This window comes from Lethenteron reissneri, chromosome 15 (assembly GCF_015708825.2).
Source record: "Lethenteron reissneri isolate LAM-NWPU_2019-01 chromosome 15, ASM1570882v1, whole genome shotgun sequence".
Lineage (NCBI taxonomy): Eukaryota > Metazoa > Chordata > Hyperoartia > Petromyzontiformes > Petromyzontidae > Lethenteron > Lethenteron reissneri.
This window is the reverse complement of record NC_083793.1, coordinates 10,236,381-10,251,293: the sequence shown is the minus strand read 5'-3', so window position 1 is coordinate 10,251,293 and position 14,913 is coordinate 10,236,381. Positions and strand designations below refer to the sequence as shown.

General features: G+C 47.3%; 1 protein-coding gene across 3 annotated transcripts in view; it reads left to right on the top strand.

Annotated features, from left to right (window-relative positions):
• Positions 1–5,738: 5,738 nt before the first annotated feature.
• The window catches only part of LOC133342688 (plasma membrane calcium-transporting ATPase 2-like), a 41,766-nt gene continuing 32,591 nt past the window's right edge, over positions 5,739–14,913 (top strand). For 2 of the 3 annotated variants that reach the window (XM_061552013.1, XM_061552011.1), the window contains exons 1-2: positions 5,739–5,950; positions 13,508–14,137. In XM_061552013.1, the coding sequence (XP_061407997.1) occupies positions 13,942–14,137 (196 nt within the window). In that variant the 5' untranslated portion in view covers positions 5,739–5,950; positions 13,508–13,941. Of the gene's footprint in view, positions 5,951–10,386; positions 10,476–13,507; positions 14,138–14,913 lie in introns of those variants that run through there. The other variant, XM_061552012.1, reaches the window with a different exon arrangement.

The window sequence follows — 14,913 nt, the reverse complement described above, 5'->3', positions numbered from 1 at the left end:
AATGCGGCTGGCTCACACGAAATGTATTTCTCTAAGACGATGGTACTTTGCAAGCCTGCTGGCTATCAACAAATATTTGTTCATGAAGCCATCCATATATACAGACACAATTTCAACCGAGAGGATGGTTATAAACTCAGCAATCATTGGAAAGATGTCATCAACCACTTTGGGTCATGACTTTATTTGTATTTTCTTGTCAACCTCCACCGTCAGCAATATGGGTGTGTGGAGCAAGGTGCAATTATTGGTTGGGGGCCCTTTTGGTGGAGACCCATTAACTGCTTAGGTGTTTCCCACATTCAAATTAGCTGCCCACCCATGCTGCTGACACACTTGGGCTACGCCCATCTCTAAACCTTTATTAACAGTTTGCCTTTAGAGGCGAACCTCCCTTTTTCCTGATGACGACCACTTGTGTTGCGATCGAAACGTCGTGGTTTTTGTTTTTATTGAAAAATTGTATTCGATTTTTATTTTATTTTATTCAGGTGAGAATCAGGCTACAGTCCACATTATAGACTGCCAGTACGCTCACTCAGTTTAATAACCATTGCTTCAGTCTACATCATAGACTACCAATATGTTCACCAGCTTAAAAACCAGGATACAGTCCACATTATAGACTGCCAGTACATTGACCCAGCTTAATAACCATTGCTACAGTCTACATCATAGACTGCCAGTACACTCACTCCGATCTAGAACCAGGCTACAGTCTACATTAGTGTATTTTTTTTATTGTTATTATTTGTATTCACTTTATTTATTTTTCTATCTACGTGACTTTACCGAAAGAACCAAAGAATAGCTTTAGATCTTGCTCTGATATTGCATAATGAGGCGAGATCCGAGCCAAACCTACGCACTAGATAAGTGGTTCTTAACCTGGGGTGCACCCACTCCCTGGGGGTGCGAGATGCCCTTTCTGGGGGTGCGAGACATGGCCAGATTTTTTTTATAATGTGATTAATCGAAACAAACTAAACATGGGCACGTAAGCACAACTACTTTGTTTCATTAAACCTACGTGTTTATTACAAGGCCGTAGCCAACATTGGGGAGGACCAAATCTCCTCGGGTGTCTGGGGGTCCCAACCCAGAAAAATATCTAAATTTGAAAACTCATTTCCTGCCTAAAATTAAAAAAAAAATTCACTAACACATGGGATAATAGTGTATTGTATTACATTGCTCTGTTTTTACTTTTTTTACCATTTCTTGTTTCATTGTATGTAATGGCAGAAATTAGGGATCAATAAAGTACAACCATAACCACAATCATATGAACAGAAATCTATGCATTGATTTATATGAAGACAAGTCCAGATATTGTGGCCAAGGTTTAGCAAATTGTTGCTTAATTTACATAACATAGCAATTACTTATTTTTATAGCAATATATTGGGGGGGACATTTTGAGCATATTTAAACATTATAATATTATAATTACGGCCTTGGTTTATTAACATTATATAATGTTTCACGATTGAGAACCAAAGGGGCACAAGGTTGCATTGAAGGTTAATAACCACTCCACTAGGCGAATCACTCCTGTGATGTATGTATGTTGAACTTCATTCACATCACACGTAGCCAACCTTGCTAATCGGATGTCGCGTTGGCATGTTCTTCTGTAACACTGCCATGAAATAAAAACATATCACATAAAGGGTCATTGCCCGAAACATCGCCCATGGTATTATTATTCACAAAAGACTACGATGTTACTTGACTGCACAGTAGGGGACGCTGTAGGTCCTGTATATGACTGGATAGTTTCTCATCCTGCAGACTCACAGCTAGCCCTCGGCAAGGTAAGATAAAAGTTAAACGGTAAACAAGCATAACCCGTAAAAACAAAGTTTTTCACTATAAATCCTTTATATGCGTGGCGGCTAGAGTCCTCTCGTCCTCTGGCTTGAGATGGCTGCCACCTATGGGTCAGATGATTGTCTGCCAGTATTAAGCAATTGGTAATTAAATATTTAATGTTTTCCCTAAACAGTGTAAAATTTTGGAAATTTATTTTCACGAACATTAATTGTCTCGCACAACGAGTCTTTGTGCAAATGTCAGCTCGATTGGATCACGGGAAGTGGGTTAAAAAACGACCGAAAGAGTTGCACGGTCGTAAGCAAGCAAGCAAGCACGCAAGCAAGCAAGCGAACTTAATATAAAGGATTAAAAAAAACAAGACTACTTTTACCCTACCTTTTACCTTACCACAATACAATCGCTCTACCATACCTTTTACCCTTTAGCAGGTAAGGTAAAATGTAAAAATCAACGACCCTTATCTCATACAAATTACCCGATTACAGGGAAATTACTGGGATACAACACATGAAAAAGGTTTATAACGATACATGCTAGGTAGAGCGCTTTATTCATATAAAATACTCTCGAATCGGGCGTTGAGGCTGTCGACGACACCATCCTCCATAACCTCCACGTCCCAGTCATCTTGGTCGATGGCGATCTCATCAACAACCTGATCAAGTTCGTCATTGCCATCGTCCTCGGACGAACGACAGGCAATAAGATCCTGCGCCGCTCCGGCCCAGTTAGACGGAACCTTCAGGCAGCCGACGCCCACGTTCCAACCTCGCTGCCTGGGGCGAGTGCGTTGTGCTTATTGAGGTGGGCTCTCCACCCCGACGCGTTCGTGTGGGTGGAAAACCACTTGTGTGTGCTCCCACGGGAACGCATGCCGCTGCCTCTTTCGATTGCTGTTCGCAGCAACCCCAAAAAAGCCGTTGCTGGCATCCTCGACCTCGTCCTCTCGTGCCTCTTCCTCAAGAACGTGGACCCTCTCCATCTGGTCCGACATCAATCATCGCAATTTAAAATAGAGGCAACGGACTGCGCCACGGAGCTTTTAGCGGTAAGCAAGGTACTGTAGTTACCGGGTAATTATTCGCGCTACCTTTACCCTACCGGGTAATTCTTCTGAGCTACCTTTACCCTACCATTTACCTTACCCCTTGGCATGTCGAAACCTTTACCCTTTAATAAAGGTAATTGACTTTACCTTGCCGAGGCCTACTCACAGCCCCAAAACATCGCGACGTTTTTTTTATATTCACCACTCTTCATTAAAGTTGAACAAATGCTTTGATGATTCAGCTGCACTGGCAGCGGTGCACAAGCACAGATAATTATAACAACAACAACAACAACAAGACGTCAACACTTTCGTCAATAAAAGTGTGGCCTTAAATGTAAAAAAACATTTGATGATAAACGTTTCGGGCAATGGCCCCGCTCAAGTGGAGAAGCCAGCGAGGTAGAGTGGATACAAATATCTTTACACCATGGAGACTGATGAGAATTCATTCAAATGAAATCGTTCCGCGCTGCACGCGCCCGTCTGATGATTGCGAACGGGTGAAATAATGTTACCCGGGAAACACAAAGACAAAGATTCCCCGTATAGCCGTGACAGATTGTTGGGGCAAGGACTGTTAGCGAGCACTTATGAAGGTCGAGCCAGCACCACGCCCGACCGTATCTTCCCAGTGGCGGTATTTACATTATTTGATGCTGAGTCGACCTAGATGAGGCCCAGAACCGACTCAGATAATTGGCACTGGTGTTAGCCATGAGCGGGAATCGAACTCGGTTCGCCGGGTATATAGAGGGTGCTTCGTAAAAAAATGTTAAAACTTATATGGGACTATCGTTTATAATGGGAAAAGAATGGATAATACACTGTAACTTGAAAACAAATGTAATGTTAATAGCTTTAAAAAATCAAAGAGTCTCCCACTTGTTCGCCATCATTGTCAACACATGTCAGGAATCTTCTCCATGTGGTCTCCAGAGCTCGGAGGCACATTTCTTGTTGTATCGTTGCAAATTCTCAGAAGTGTTAAAAAAATTTTAAGCACCCTGTGTGTATGTTTGTATATGCACACGAAAGATGTGTATGGCAATTTGAATAAGTGGGACACGTACACGAACAATACCTCGGTCGTGCAATGCAATCAGGGGTTCTCCCTACGTCACGAGGGACAACACAAAGATCCCCCGTATAGCCTTCAACAGACTGTTGGGGCAAGTGCTGTTAGCGAGCGCACTATGAAGGTCGAGACCGCACACGAGGGGGTCGTTGTGGCCAACACCACGCCCGGCCGCCTTTGTAATTCCAATTCTGACATTTACACACCGCACTGGGTACCCATTTAAGGCTGAGTCGACCTAGGAGAGCTCTGATACTTGGTTCATATATATATTGCCACTGTTATAGGTCGTAGGTGCAATGCGCTAACCACTGCGGCACCGCTCCCCCCCCCACACACACACGAGGTTACCTCTCCACCTGAAGCGTCGTTCTCTAACTTCTGCCGGGGCTACGTTGTAAATAGAATAAAATAGGGGCAGCGCGGTAAGGGGCCGTCCATAAATGACGTCACTCACCTAGGGGGGGAGGGGGGTCAGACATTTGTGACGATGTGTGACGAGGGGGGGAGGGGGGTCAAAAATCGGCCAAAATCGCGTGACGTCATTTATGGACGGCCCCTAACTTCCCATTGTTGTACTGTACTCGCTACTGGCTCCCGCCTTCATCGAGCCAGCAGTATCCAGCGCGGTGAAGTATGGTGAAATAATAGCCACCGTAAACCCCGCAGCCTTGGGGAAGCTGTCATCTAGCGGTGGATTGACAGACGGCTGTCAACCGAACACGGTATTTCCTGAATGTAACTAGTGGCCGCTCTGCACCCTTCCAAACTACGGCAGAACTGCAGTTTGTATACGGGGACTCCTCTACTTACGAACGAGTTGGGTTCCAGAGGTGTGTTCGGAAGTCGATTTGTTCGTAAGTCCAACTTTACTCCTGTCGATTCAAACATGTTGTACGGCGTGTACACTAAACACGGGTAATGGTTTTAATAGTTGTACAATCTCCTGTAGATGTAGATGCCACTGGTTCTTCATGTTCTGCAGATGTAGATGCCACTGGTTCTTCATGTTCTGCAGATGTAGATGCCACCGGTTGTTCATGTTCTGCAGATGTAGATGCCATAGGTTCTTCATGTTCTGCAGATGTAGATGCCACCGGTTGTTCATGTTCTGCAGATGTAGATGCCACCGGTTCTTCACGTTCTGCAGATGTAGATGCCACCGGTTGTTCATGTTCTGCAGATGTAGATGCCATAGGTTCTTCACGTTCTGCAGATGTAGATGCCACCGGTTGTTCACGTTCTACAGATGTAGATGCCATAGGTTCTTCATGTTCTGCAGATGTAGATGCCACCGGTTCTTCACGTTCTACAGATGTAAATGCCACCACCGCCATCTACTGTGCGGTGGTTAAACTTACGACTCTCGGCCCGAACAAGCAACTGTACATACGGACCAGGTTTGTTCGTATCTCTGAAAGTTTGTAAGTCGAGTGGTCGTAAGTAGAGGAGTCCCCGTATTGTATACAGAATCACAGCTTAAAGGCGCAGCCCTGCAACAGCCGGCTCACGCCACTGCTGGCGGAAAGGGCCTCAACTCACCGCCACCCCCACCCGCTCGACCCACCCACTCCATCCCCAAGCAAGTGATGTCATTGACATCTCCGTGGCGTCGTGCGCGAGAGTTGCCACCCCACAGGACGCGTGCGCTCACCAATGAGCGAGCTCCTCTGACCACGTGGAGGGGCAATGCCGGGTGATGATGGGGGGGAGGGGGGTCCAAAATACGAAGATAAAGGAGAGAGAGAGATACGCGCTCGCACATCCCGATAAATGGGCACACCTGTGCCTCTGCGCTGCGTGGCGGTTCACCTCTGTTGCACACTTGCTCGGCAAGCATCGTCTGGTTTCTGCTGGAGCTCACCTCTCACGCTGATGGCAGAGAAAGCTGTTGGTTGTTTGTTGTTGCTGCTGCTGCTGCTTAGAGAGACCTTGAGAGTTGGCGACCGAGACAACACGGGCGGAGTCGTTTCTCCTGAACACTGGTAAACTCGCGCGCGCACACACGCTCATCACCTGTACACAGATAATGATGTACGCGGTACAGATTGTACATAACGAAAGCCATGCGTTTTTCATCCGTGATTTATCCACAATGCCGAAAGGCTTTCTTCCCAAAGCCATCGCCATCTCTCAGGTCGTAAACCAAAACATCTCACTTGTGTACCGGTAAACTACAGACATTCACCTCCTATCATCTCACTTGTGTACCGGTAAACTACAGACATTCACCTCCTATCATCTCACTTGTGTACCGGTAAACTACAGACATTCACCTCCTATCATCTCACTTGTGTACCGGTAAACTACAGACATTCACCTCCTATCATCTCACTTGTGTACCGGTAAACTACAGACATTCACCTCCTATCATCTCACTTGTGTACCGGTAAACTACAGACATTCACCTCCTATCATCTCACTTGTGTACCGGTAAACTACAGACATTCACCTCCTATCATCTCACTTGTGTACCGGTAAACTACAGACATTCACCTCCTATCATCTCACTTGTGTACCGGTAAACTACAGACATTCACCTCCTATCATCTCACTTGTGTACCGGTAAACTACAGACATTCACCTCCTATCATCTCACTTGTGTACCGGTAAACTACAGACATTCACCTCCTATCATCTCACTTGTGTACCGGTAAACTACAGACATTCACCTCCTATCATCTCACTTGTGTACCGGTAAACTACAGACATTCACCTCCTATCATCTCACTTGTGTACCGGTAAACTACAGACATTCACCTCCTATCATCTCACTTGTGTACCGGTAAACTACAGACATTCACCTCCTATCATCTCACTTGTGTACCGGTAAACTACAGACATTCACCTCCTATCATCTCACTTGTGTACCGGTAAACTACAGACATTCACCTCTGTAAGTGTGAGATTATTGTTGTAGTGAGCTGGCAGGTTCGTATCATTCTAGATTTGAAGTTTATATAAACTCCTTAACTGCGGCATCTCTCTCACTTCAGTAAAATTGTATTGCTGTGGTTGTCACACCTGATGATGATTGCTTGTGTTGCAATCAGAACGTCGTGATTTAATTTATTTTTTTCACTTACGTGACTTCACCGAAAAAAACAAAGAGTATAGGTTCGTATCACATTGTTGTTGTCGTTTAGTGTTTGTGCGAAGCCGCTCGTATTGAATAGCCGTCATGGTCTAAACCCGACTAATCGCGCATACGCGCTGGATTATGTGACACCGTAAATAAACACAGCATGCGGTATTTTATTCGGAAGTACTTTCATTAGTAGAACGGAAGCCTTCGGGTAACTGTCCGGGCAAATCGCGATTGCATATTTGCAAATATAGTATTGTGCTGAAGTGCTCTTTGTTCTGGTTTAGTCTCCAAAGTTTCGCGCAAGACTTTAATCAATGTGGCCGGTGTTTTGTTCGGACCAATTCCTTATAGCAACGCAACTTTACGCTGCAGTTTAGAGCATTTTGGGTAATTCTCACTAAACCCAAACAATATTTTTACCGGGTAAGTCCCCACTGAGCGAAATGGCTCTTTTTTTTTTCAAAAGCGACATGGCCGTAAATGGTATCTCAACTTCGTGGTTTACGTGGAAATGTATAGCAGCCACATAGTCTAAACGCATGTTTATAAATGTGGAGGGGGTAAAAAACCTGAGGACCTGGATAAAAATCCACGCGCATAGGGAAAGAGCATGCAGACTCCAAATATACAGGCGTCGGAGTCGGGATCGAACACACGACTTCCTGTATACCAGGCGAGGGAGTTAACATATTTCCACCTTTGCTTTCAACACACACAAACTGAAAAGCACAGAGAGATGATTGCTTGGAGTTGCATTCAGAGACAGCAATAGGAACGTGTAGATTTTAACTAACGACCTCCTATATACCAGGCGAAGGGAGTTAACATCTCGCCATATAAAACGTGCCCCAAACCTTGGTCTCTAGACCTGAAGGCAAAACCTCAGATCTGACAATAGACTACCCGTGGCATGGGTGGAGTCGTGAAATGGAGATTGAGCGGCTTGAGATGCAGCCACATCAGCCCACATGTCTATGCCCATCATCATCAGCAGCACGAGCCATGATCTATCCACTGCCGGATGAGTGCACGCCACTTGTGGTGTTTTTGTGATATTGTCCCCCCCCCCCCCCCAATCTGGATTCAATAATCTATATCAATATTTTCATTGTAATCATTAACCTTGTGCTTTTACCTGAGCTATATTAAATTACGATTTCCACTTTTTGCAACCGCTTACCTGTGGTATATTTCCAATAACCCCGGTTTAGTTTCACCTGAACAGATGTATTTATACGGTAATGTAATTAAACTTCTCCTTCGGATATTGTCGGGTTGATGTTGTGAAACCAGGTGAGAACACAAGAGACCAGGATCGAATCTCATTTGCAAGAGCGACCTTGGGGGTGGTCTGCCAGGGAGAGGACGATGATTGCTGCAGCTGAGTGTAGGGGCGCCACGGTGGCGAGATGTTAACTACCTCGCCTGGTATACAGGAGGTTGTGGATTCGATCCCGACCCTGGCGCCTGCTGTATATTTGGAGTTTACACGTTTTCCCCGTGATTGCGTGAATTTTTCTCCGGGTCCTCCGGTTTTCCCCTCCACATTTTAGAAACATACATTTAGGGTATTTGGCTGCTATAAACTTCCACATGATAAGCCACTCCATTGAACTATCATTTACGGTTGGGTCGCGTCTGAAAAAGAGCTACATAGCTCAGTGGGCCTTACCTGGTAGAAAAAAGAACTAATAGTGTAAATAATCTCAATTGATTAAAGCCACGACACTCAACAATAGTTTATCCACTGCTTGAGGAATTTCTCCCCACATTTTAGTTTTGACCTTTGTCCACCTTCAATGACTTGCCTCACCAAAAATGTCTAGAAACATATAAATGATATAAAAAAACACACATTTATAAAACATGTAACAGTTTCCCTGAGATGCAATAAAGTAAAAGTAGAAATCTGAAGAGGAGCCAGGCAAGGAGATCGAGTCTCGCCAAACCTATACCACAGAGAGACTCGAATATAATTTCTTACAATTATATTTCAGAAATAAGGGCACACAGATAAACGTCACTAGCATGAGTAGTCCTCTCAGATTCGCTGATGGCAGCCATTATAATGAGCAATTTGTAATGAACTATGGGAAACGATTGCAGCACTTGATCGAGAAGGCTGCCTCGTGAGGCTAACAGATAAAAACGACCAAAACAAGTCGTATGCGAGTTGGTTGAACGAATGGGGAAAAAAACTTTCGAATGGGAAAAAAACTTTTGTCGGAGGGGCACAATCACTATGCACAATTACTTAAGCTTAGTTTCCATTGACCTTGCTTATGTAACATCATCCAATGTCCTCTTGATAATTGGTGCTGAAATCTTCCTCTGAAATTATTTTTTCCCTTCTGCTTTTTTGATGTTGGAATATATTGACTTGCTTATATTCTTAATTCTCTTCTTCTGTATGATGGCAATGTGGAGGTCTGCTATGTATATTTGTTAAACCCTTTTCGCACCGTACGTAGCCAACCGTGCTAATCAGAGGAGCGGGGAAATAACAACTGAACACAAAACCACGACGAGAGGGCTACAGCAGAGAAAGTTCTCGTGGGTTTAATGTTCCTCCATTGAAGGCGCGCAAACTACAAGGGGTTTAATGCTTGAGTTGCATGACAGCAATCGCCTTTAATTATCCCCTTATTTCCCCATCAACTAACTGTGGCATACCGTTTATACTGCTGAGTTGACGGTGGAGGAGGTGGAGAGGATTTCAGAAACCTGTCCCCTTTTCTTAGGTTTTTTCGGTAAAGTCACGTAGGTGAAAAAACCTAAGAATATGAATCATTGCAGTCACGAAAGCTTCAAATCTAGAATTCTGTCCCCTTTTATTCACCGGTGGATCGATTTGAAGTGGCGATGCTCTTGGCTCCCCAACTCCAGAGCGCCGACTGACCATTCCACCGTGGCAGGTGTTACTAGACGTAATGCCTACGGGAGGCTGGGTTGAGAGACACGTGCGCGAATGTGTGCTCTTCAGTTCGAGTTAATTTTGTACCGAGATGCCTTTTTGTAGAGAAGGAGACCTGGCACACGGAGACATGGGGTCTCTTGCAGCTTTGCAGGCCGGTGTCTGTTACTCATTGATCTGGCCAGGGATGAAAGTTTACGATGAACCAGGGTAAGCAGGGGGGAGGGATTGTGGTTAGAACACGGGCTGCTCATGGGGTGAGAGAATGTGGTGGAAATAAAAGTGGGGGGGGGGGGTGCACGGGTTCATCGGTTCATCGTGGTCGTTGCCTGCTCAGCAGATCGCTCGTGTGACTTAAATAGACGGAGCCCCGCCTGGCTTTGTTTTGATTCATACCGGCTTGGATGTTGGCAAGGTGCAAATCGGGCAGCGGCTAACACGGTGGAGGTGACGGGACTGGCAGAGCACGGAGAGCAGAGCTGGCTTCTGCTCGGCGTCGGTGCGACTGGTAATATAGTTCGAGAATCGGGCGACGAAAATGTCCTCGCGACGCGTGTTTTTTGTGTTTTGATTTCATGTTCACCAGCGATGCTGATGAGTGGATGAGACACGTCAAATGTGACGGTGACTACGACTACTTGCGAAGCCCCAGAGCAAATCACGGCCGACTGTGATCGTAGAATCCTAAACCGGAGATCGGAGCACGAATGAGCTTGACGAGATGAAACTAACGATTCTGAGTGAAGACTCGGACTGAGATCGTCCGGCTGAGTTCACTTACTTGACCGACCTGATAACATTGGACGTGGGGGGGGGGGGGGGCAAAGGTGGGGGATGAATCCCCCCACCTCCCCCCACCCACCTTGCACCAACATTCAATAACGGAGTAGACTTAATGCTTGACCGCTTTCGTCAACTACTAAAAAACAATACGACTAACCTCTCCACGTGCTGTCATCGACAAGGCACCGAAGCTCAGATCGGGCTCTTGGCCTTCATCGTAGAGCCGAGCGTCTTGTCTCTCTCGCCAGCGTTCCCATTGGCCTCGAGCCACCGGGGAACATCGATCAATGAATGAGTCTGAGGCCAGTTCGTGTTTTCTCCACCACTGGCGAGCGGCGGAGGTGAGCACGGTGAGTTTGCGGTCACTGTGCTTGAGGGGCGGCCGAGCTGCTTGAAGGGTGATCCGCCACATGGACCGCTCTGCTGATCGGGGTTTCGGATTGTTGACGAATGAACTAAACCATTTCGGCGTGAAGGGGATGCTGCCATGGTGTAACGGATGTTCTACTCGACTTGCAGTCGAGAGGTCGGCCCTGTTCGATCTGATCCCAGTGCCTCTTTCATTTTGAAGGTATAAGACACGGCGAGTCTGGGTGTGTGCGTCCGTTGGGCTATGTTGCTGACCATGTGAGTTCAATCGCTGGCCATGGCTAACATCAATGCTAAGTGATATCTGAACCAGTCCTGGGTCTTCCTGTGGGTTGACTCGGCCTCAAATGAGTACCTGGCAGAGTGCAAATGTTGCCACTAGGGAGACCAAGGCAGCCGGCCGTGTTGCTGGCCATCTACCCCCTTGTTTGCCATGCTGACCTTCATAGGTGCTCACTAACAGCATTTACCACAACAGTTTGTTAAGGCTATACGGGGGAATCTTTCTCCTTTAGTGTGTACCTGCGTGTGTTATGTTATATCTGTGTGTAAAATAGTTTTGGAACCTGCTTTAAGTCTCCTTTCAGTTGACTCTGCCTTCATTGAGCACTTGGTATCGCGTGTGACCGTCAGCACTTGGGAGACGAAGATGGCAAGACGTGGTTATTGGCCACGCCACCTCTCCTCGTGTGCCATGCCAGCATGATTAGGCGCTTGCTGACAGCACTTGCCTTGGCTATGTGTCGGGGTCGGCAGGGGATTTGTGCATTTTGGGTCCAGCAAACGCAAACTCGGTCTGGAAAATGCCTGTCGCATGGACGCAACTGGGAAAAAACGCAGGAGGATGTTTGCACCTCGAGCGGTTATTGAAGGATGAATGGAGTCCAAAACAATGAGATAAAGAGGGGGACTGCCAATTGTCAGAAACGGAGCCACGGAGTGGTGGCCAAACGGAGGGGGGTTAAGCGCCAAGGGTGCAAATGGAACGATGAGATCGGCTCGGGTGCAGGCGCCGGGTGGATCGTTGCTGCATTGCGGGACTCGAGGATGGTGACATTGTGGAAGCTTTCATCCGGGCAGTGGATTGCTCTTGGTTGTTGATAACAAATGATGACTTTGTCGCCCGAAAAAGTTTGTATGTACGTTGTGCATCTCTCTGCTGCTTTGCACACGCATCGGTTTTTGTTCCAATTGCTACTTGGTTAATTGTACTTGGTTAATTGTAAATTGAGGCTAAGCATAGTGCATTTCGCCACTGTAGGCGCCACGATGGCAGGATGTTTAATGCCTCGCCTGGAAAACAAGAAGTCGTCAGTTCGATCCTGACCCTGACTCCTGTATATTTGGAGTCTGCATGTTCTCCCCGTTATTGCATTGATTTTTTTTCCAGGTTCTCCAGATTTTCCCTCCCACATTTAGAATAAACGTGTGTTTAAAGTATTTGGCTGCTATACATTTCCACGTGATAAGCCACTGAGTTGAGCAATCATTTGTGGCCAGGTCGCTTCTGAAAAAGAGCTGTATCGCTCGGTGGGCTTTACCTGGTAAAATAAATATATATTTTTATATAAGAGTTATAGGTGGCTGTGTGGGCAGTGCTACAAAATCAATTGTTGTACTTTATATGCTGCCTTGCCATTCCTGGCCATTGCCAACTTGGATATCAAAAATATCAGAACTGGACCTGGGCATTCCTCCCCCACCCCCCCAACCTACACCAATTCGCACTGACCCAGCATGGTGAAGTCGGGTCAAATAACCATTACGGTGCAGAGACACACTTGTCCAGCGTTTCATTGACAAAAGGGCTCTATGTACATACATACGTGTGCCTGTGTGCGCAAAGGGGAGCTGAGCGCCGGGCGGCTAAAACACAGCAAGTTGGCACAGCTGGTGCATCCTGCCAGCCATTCCAGTCGGCCAAACCCATGGCACCTGGGTCTGTACCATGACCTCCTACCAGTGGGCCTTCGACACTCCACGTGGCTTGAAAGTGCACGTCGCCTGGCACAAGCGCCCTGGTGACGTCACCGACACTCGGTGGCGAATGGCTGTTGTTGTTGAGGGAGCGTTAGGGGAGTGTGGTTACTGCGCGGCGCTACAAACCCAGCAACTCGAGTTCGATTCCCACTCGCGGTCAACACCAGTGACGATTATCTGAGCCACCCCAACCTAGGTCGACTTGGCCTCAAATGAGTACCTGGTGCAGTGTGCAAATATTGTCACCTCGGGAGACAAATGCAGCCGGGCGTAGTGCTGGCCACCCACACCCTTTGTATGATGTGCTAGCCTTCATAGATGCTCACTCGCAACGCTTGCTCTTACAATCTGTGAAGGTTACATGGGGGGTCTTTGTTTGCCTGTGTCTCTCTCCTTTTGTGTCCACAGATCTTTCCCGTCGCCCAGCCTGGCTCAACTGGGAGTTGAGAAATTGACTGCAGGTCACACGGAGTTGACTCTGGGCTTTTCTCTGACACCAGACAGATGATCGCACTCCCACCGAACACAACCCAAACCCCATAACACTTCAGGGTGCCCTATTAACACACAGGCACACAACACTATACAATCGTACGCTACACCAGAGCTCGCCTAAACTCAACATTGATTCACATAGCCCAGTGGTCACATTATTTATGATCAAAGGCGCTCCAGTATAGCGATACTTTATAAATACGATCAAGGTGCAGGCCTGCAATTCCTCGCTTGTGCCACTGCAGGCGGAACGGCCTCCACCAGAGGGAGTTCTGGAGAGCCCCCCCCACCCTACCCCACCCCCCTCGAGTGTAATTAACTCTACTTGGACAATTGTAGGATCGATAATGAGTGACCCTCAGGATGGGTTCGGCTGCTCCCTGGCGGAGCTGCGCACTCTCATGGAGCTCCGCGGTGGGGACGCGGTGGGGCGCATCGTGAAGGAATACGGGCGGCACGAGGCGGGCGGTGGCGGCGACGACGACACAGCGGTGCAGGGAGCGACGGAGCTGTGCCGACGGCTGCGGACGTCGCCCACGGACGGTGAGGTTGACGCGGACGAGGGGGGGGTCGCGAATGATTCCGCCACATGCTCACCGCGGTACACTCGCCACCACGAAAGACGGAGATCACCCGTGAAGCCTTTAACAGACTGTTGGGGGGCAAGTGCTGTTCGTAAGGTAGCATTTATGACAGAGCTGGCACGGTACGCATGGGGGTGGGTGCCCAGAACCACGCCCGACCGCCTTTGTCTCCCGAGTTTGTCTTTTCTTGGATTTTCTGTTTGCACATAGTCACTTTAAGATGTTTTCTTGTTCATGTTTTTGTTTTTTGTTTGTTGCGGTTGCACCCGATTCAAGAGCCGAATGGCTCACAGGGCTATACCTAATAAATGAACTTGAACTTGAGTGGCGATGTTTACACATTGTACCAGGTAATCATTTGAGGCAGCTGGTCGTCCTAGGGCAGGCGCAGGACCGATTCGGATAATTGTCACCGGTGTTGGCCGTGAGCGGGAATCGAACTCTGGTCGGCGGGTTCGTTGCGCAGTGTGCTAACTACCGCTCACCACCACCACACACACACGCGTGCACGTGTTGCTACACACATCAACACATGCACACCACCACTTTCCACTTGCCACCACACACCGAGTTTCACGCACGCACACATGCTATCGCTCCGTATTCAAAAGACAAAGATCCCCCGTGTAGGCGCTTGTAAAGATGATCCCTGGAAAACCCCATCTGTGTGAGGGGGCAGCTCTCGGTCTCTTCACAGATAGGACAAACGATATTAATTCACATTTGCCGTGTCGC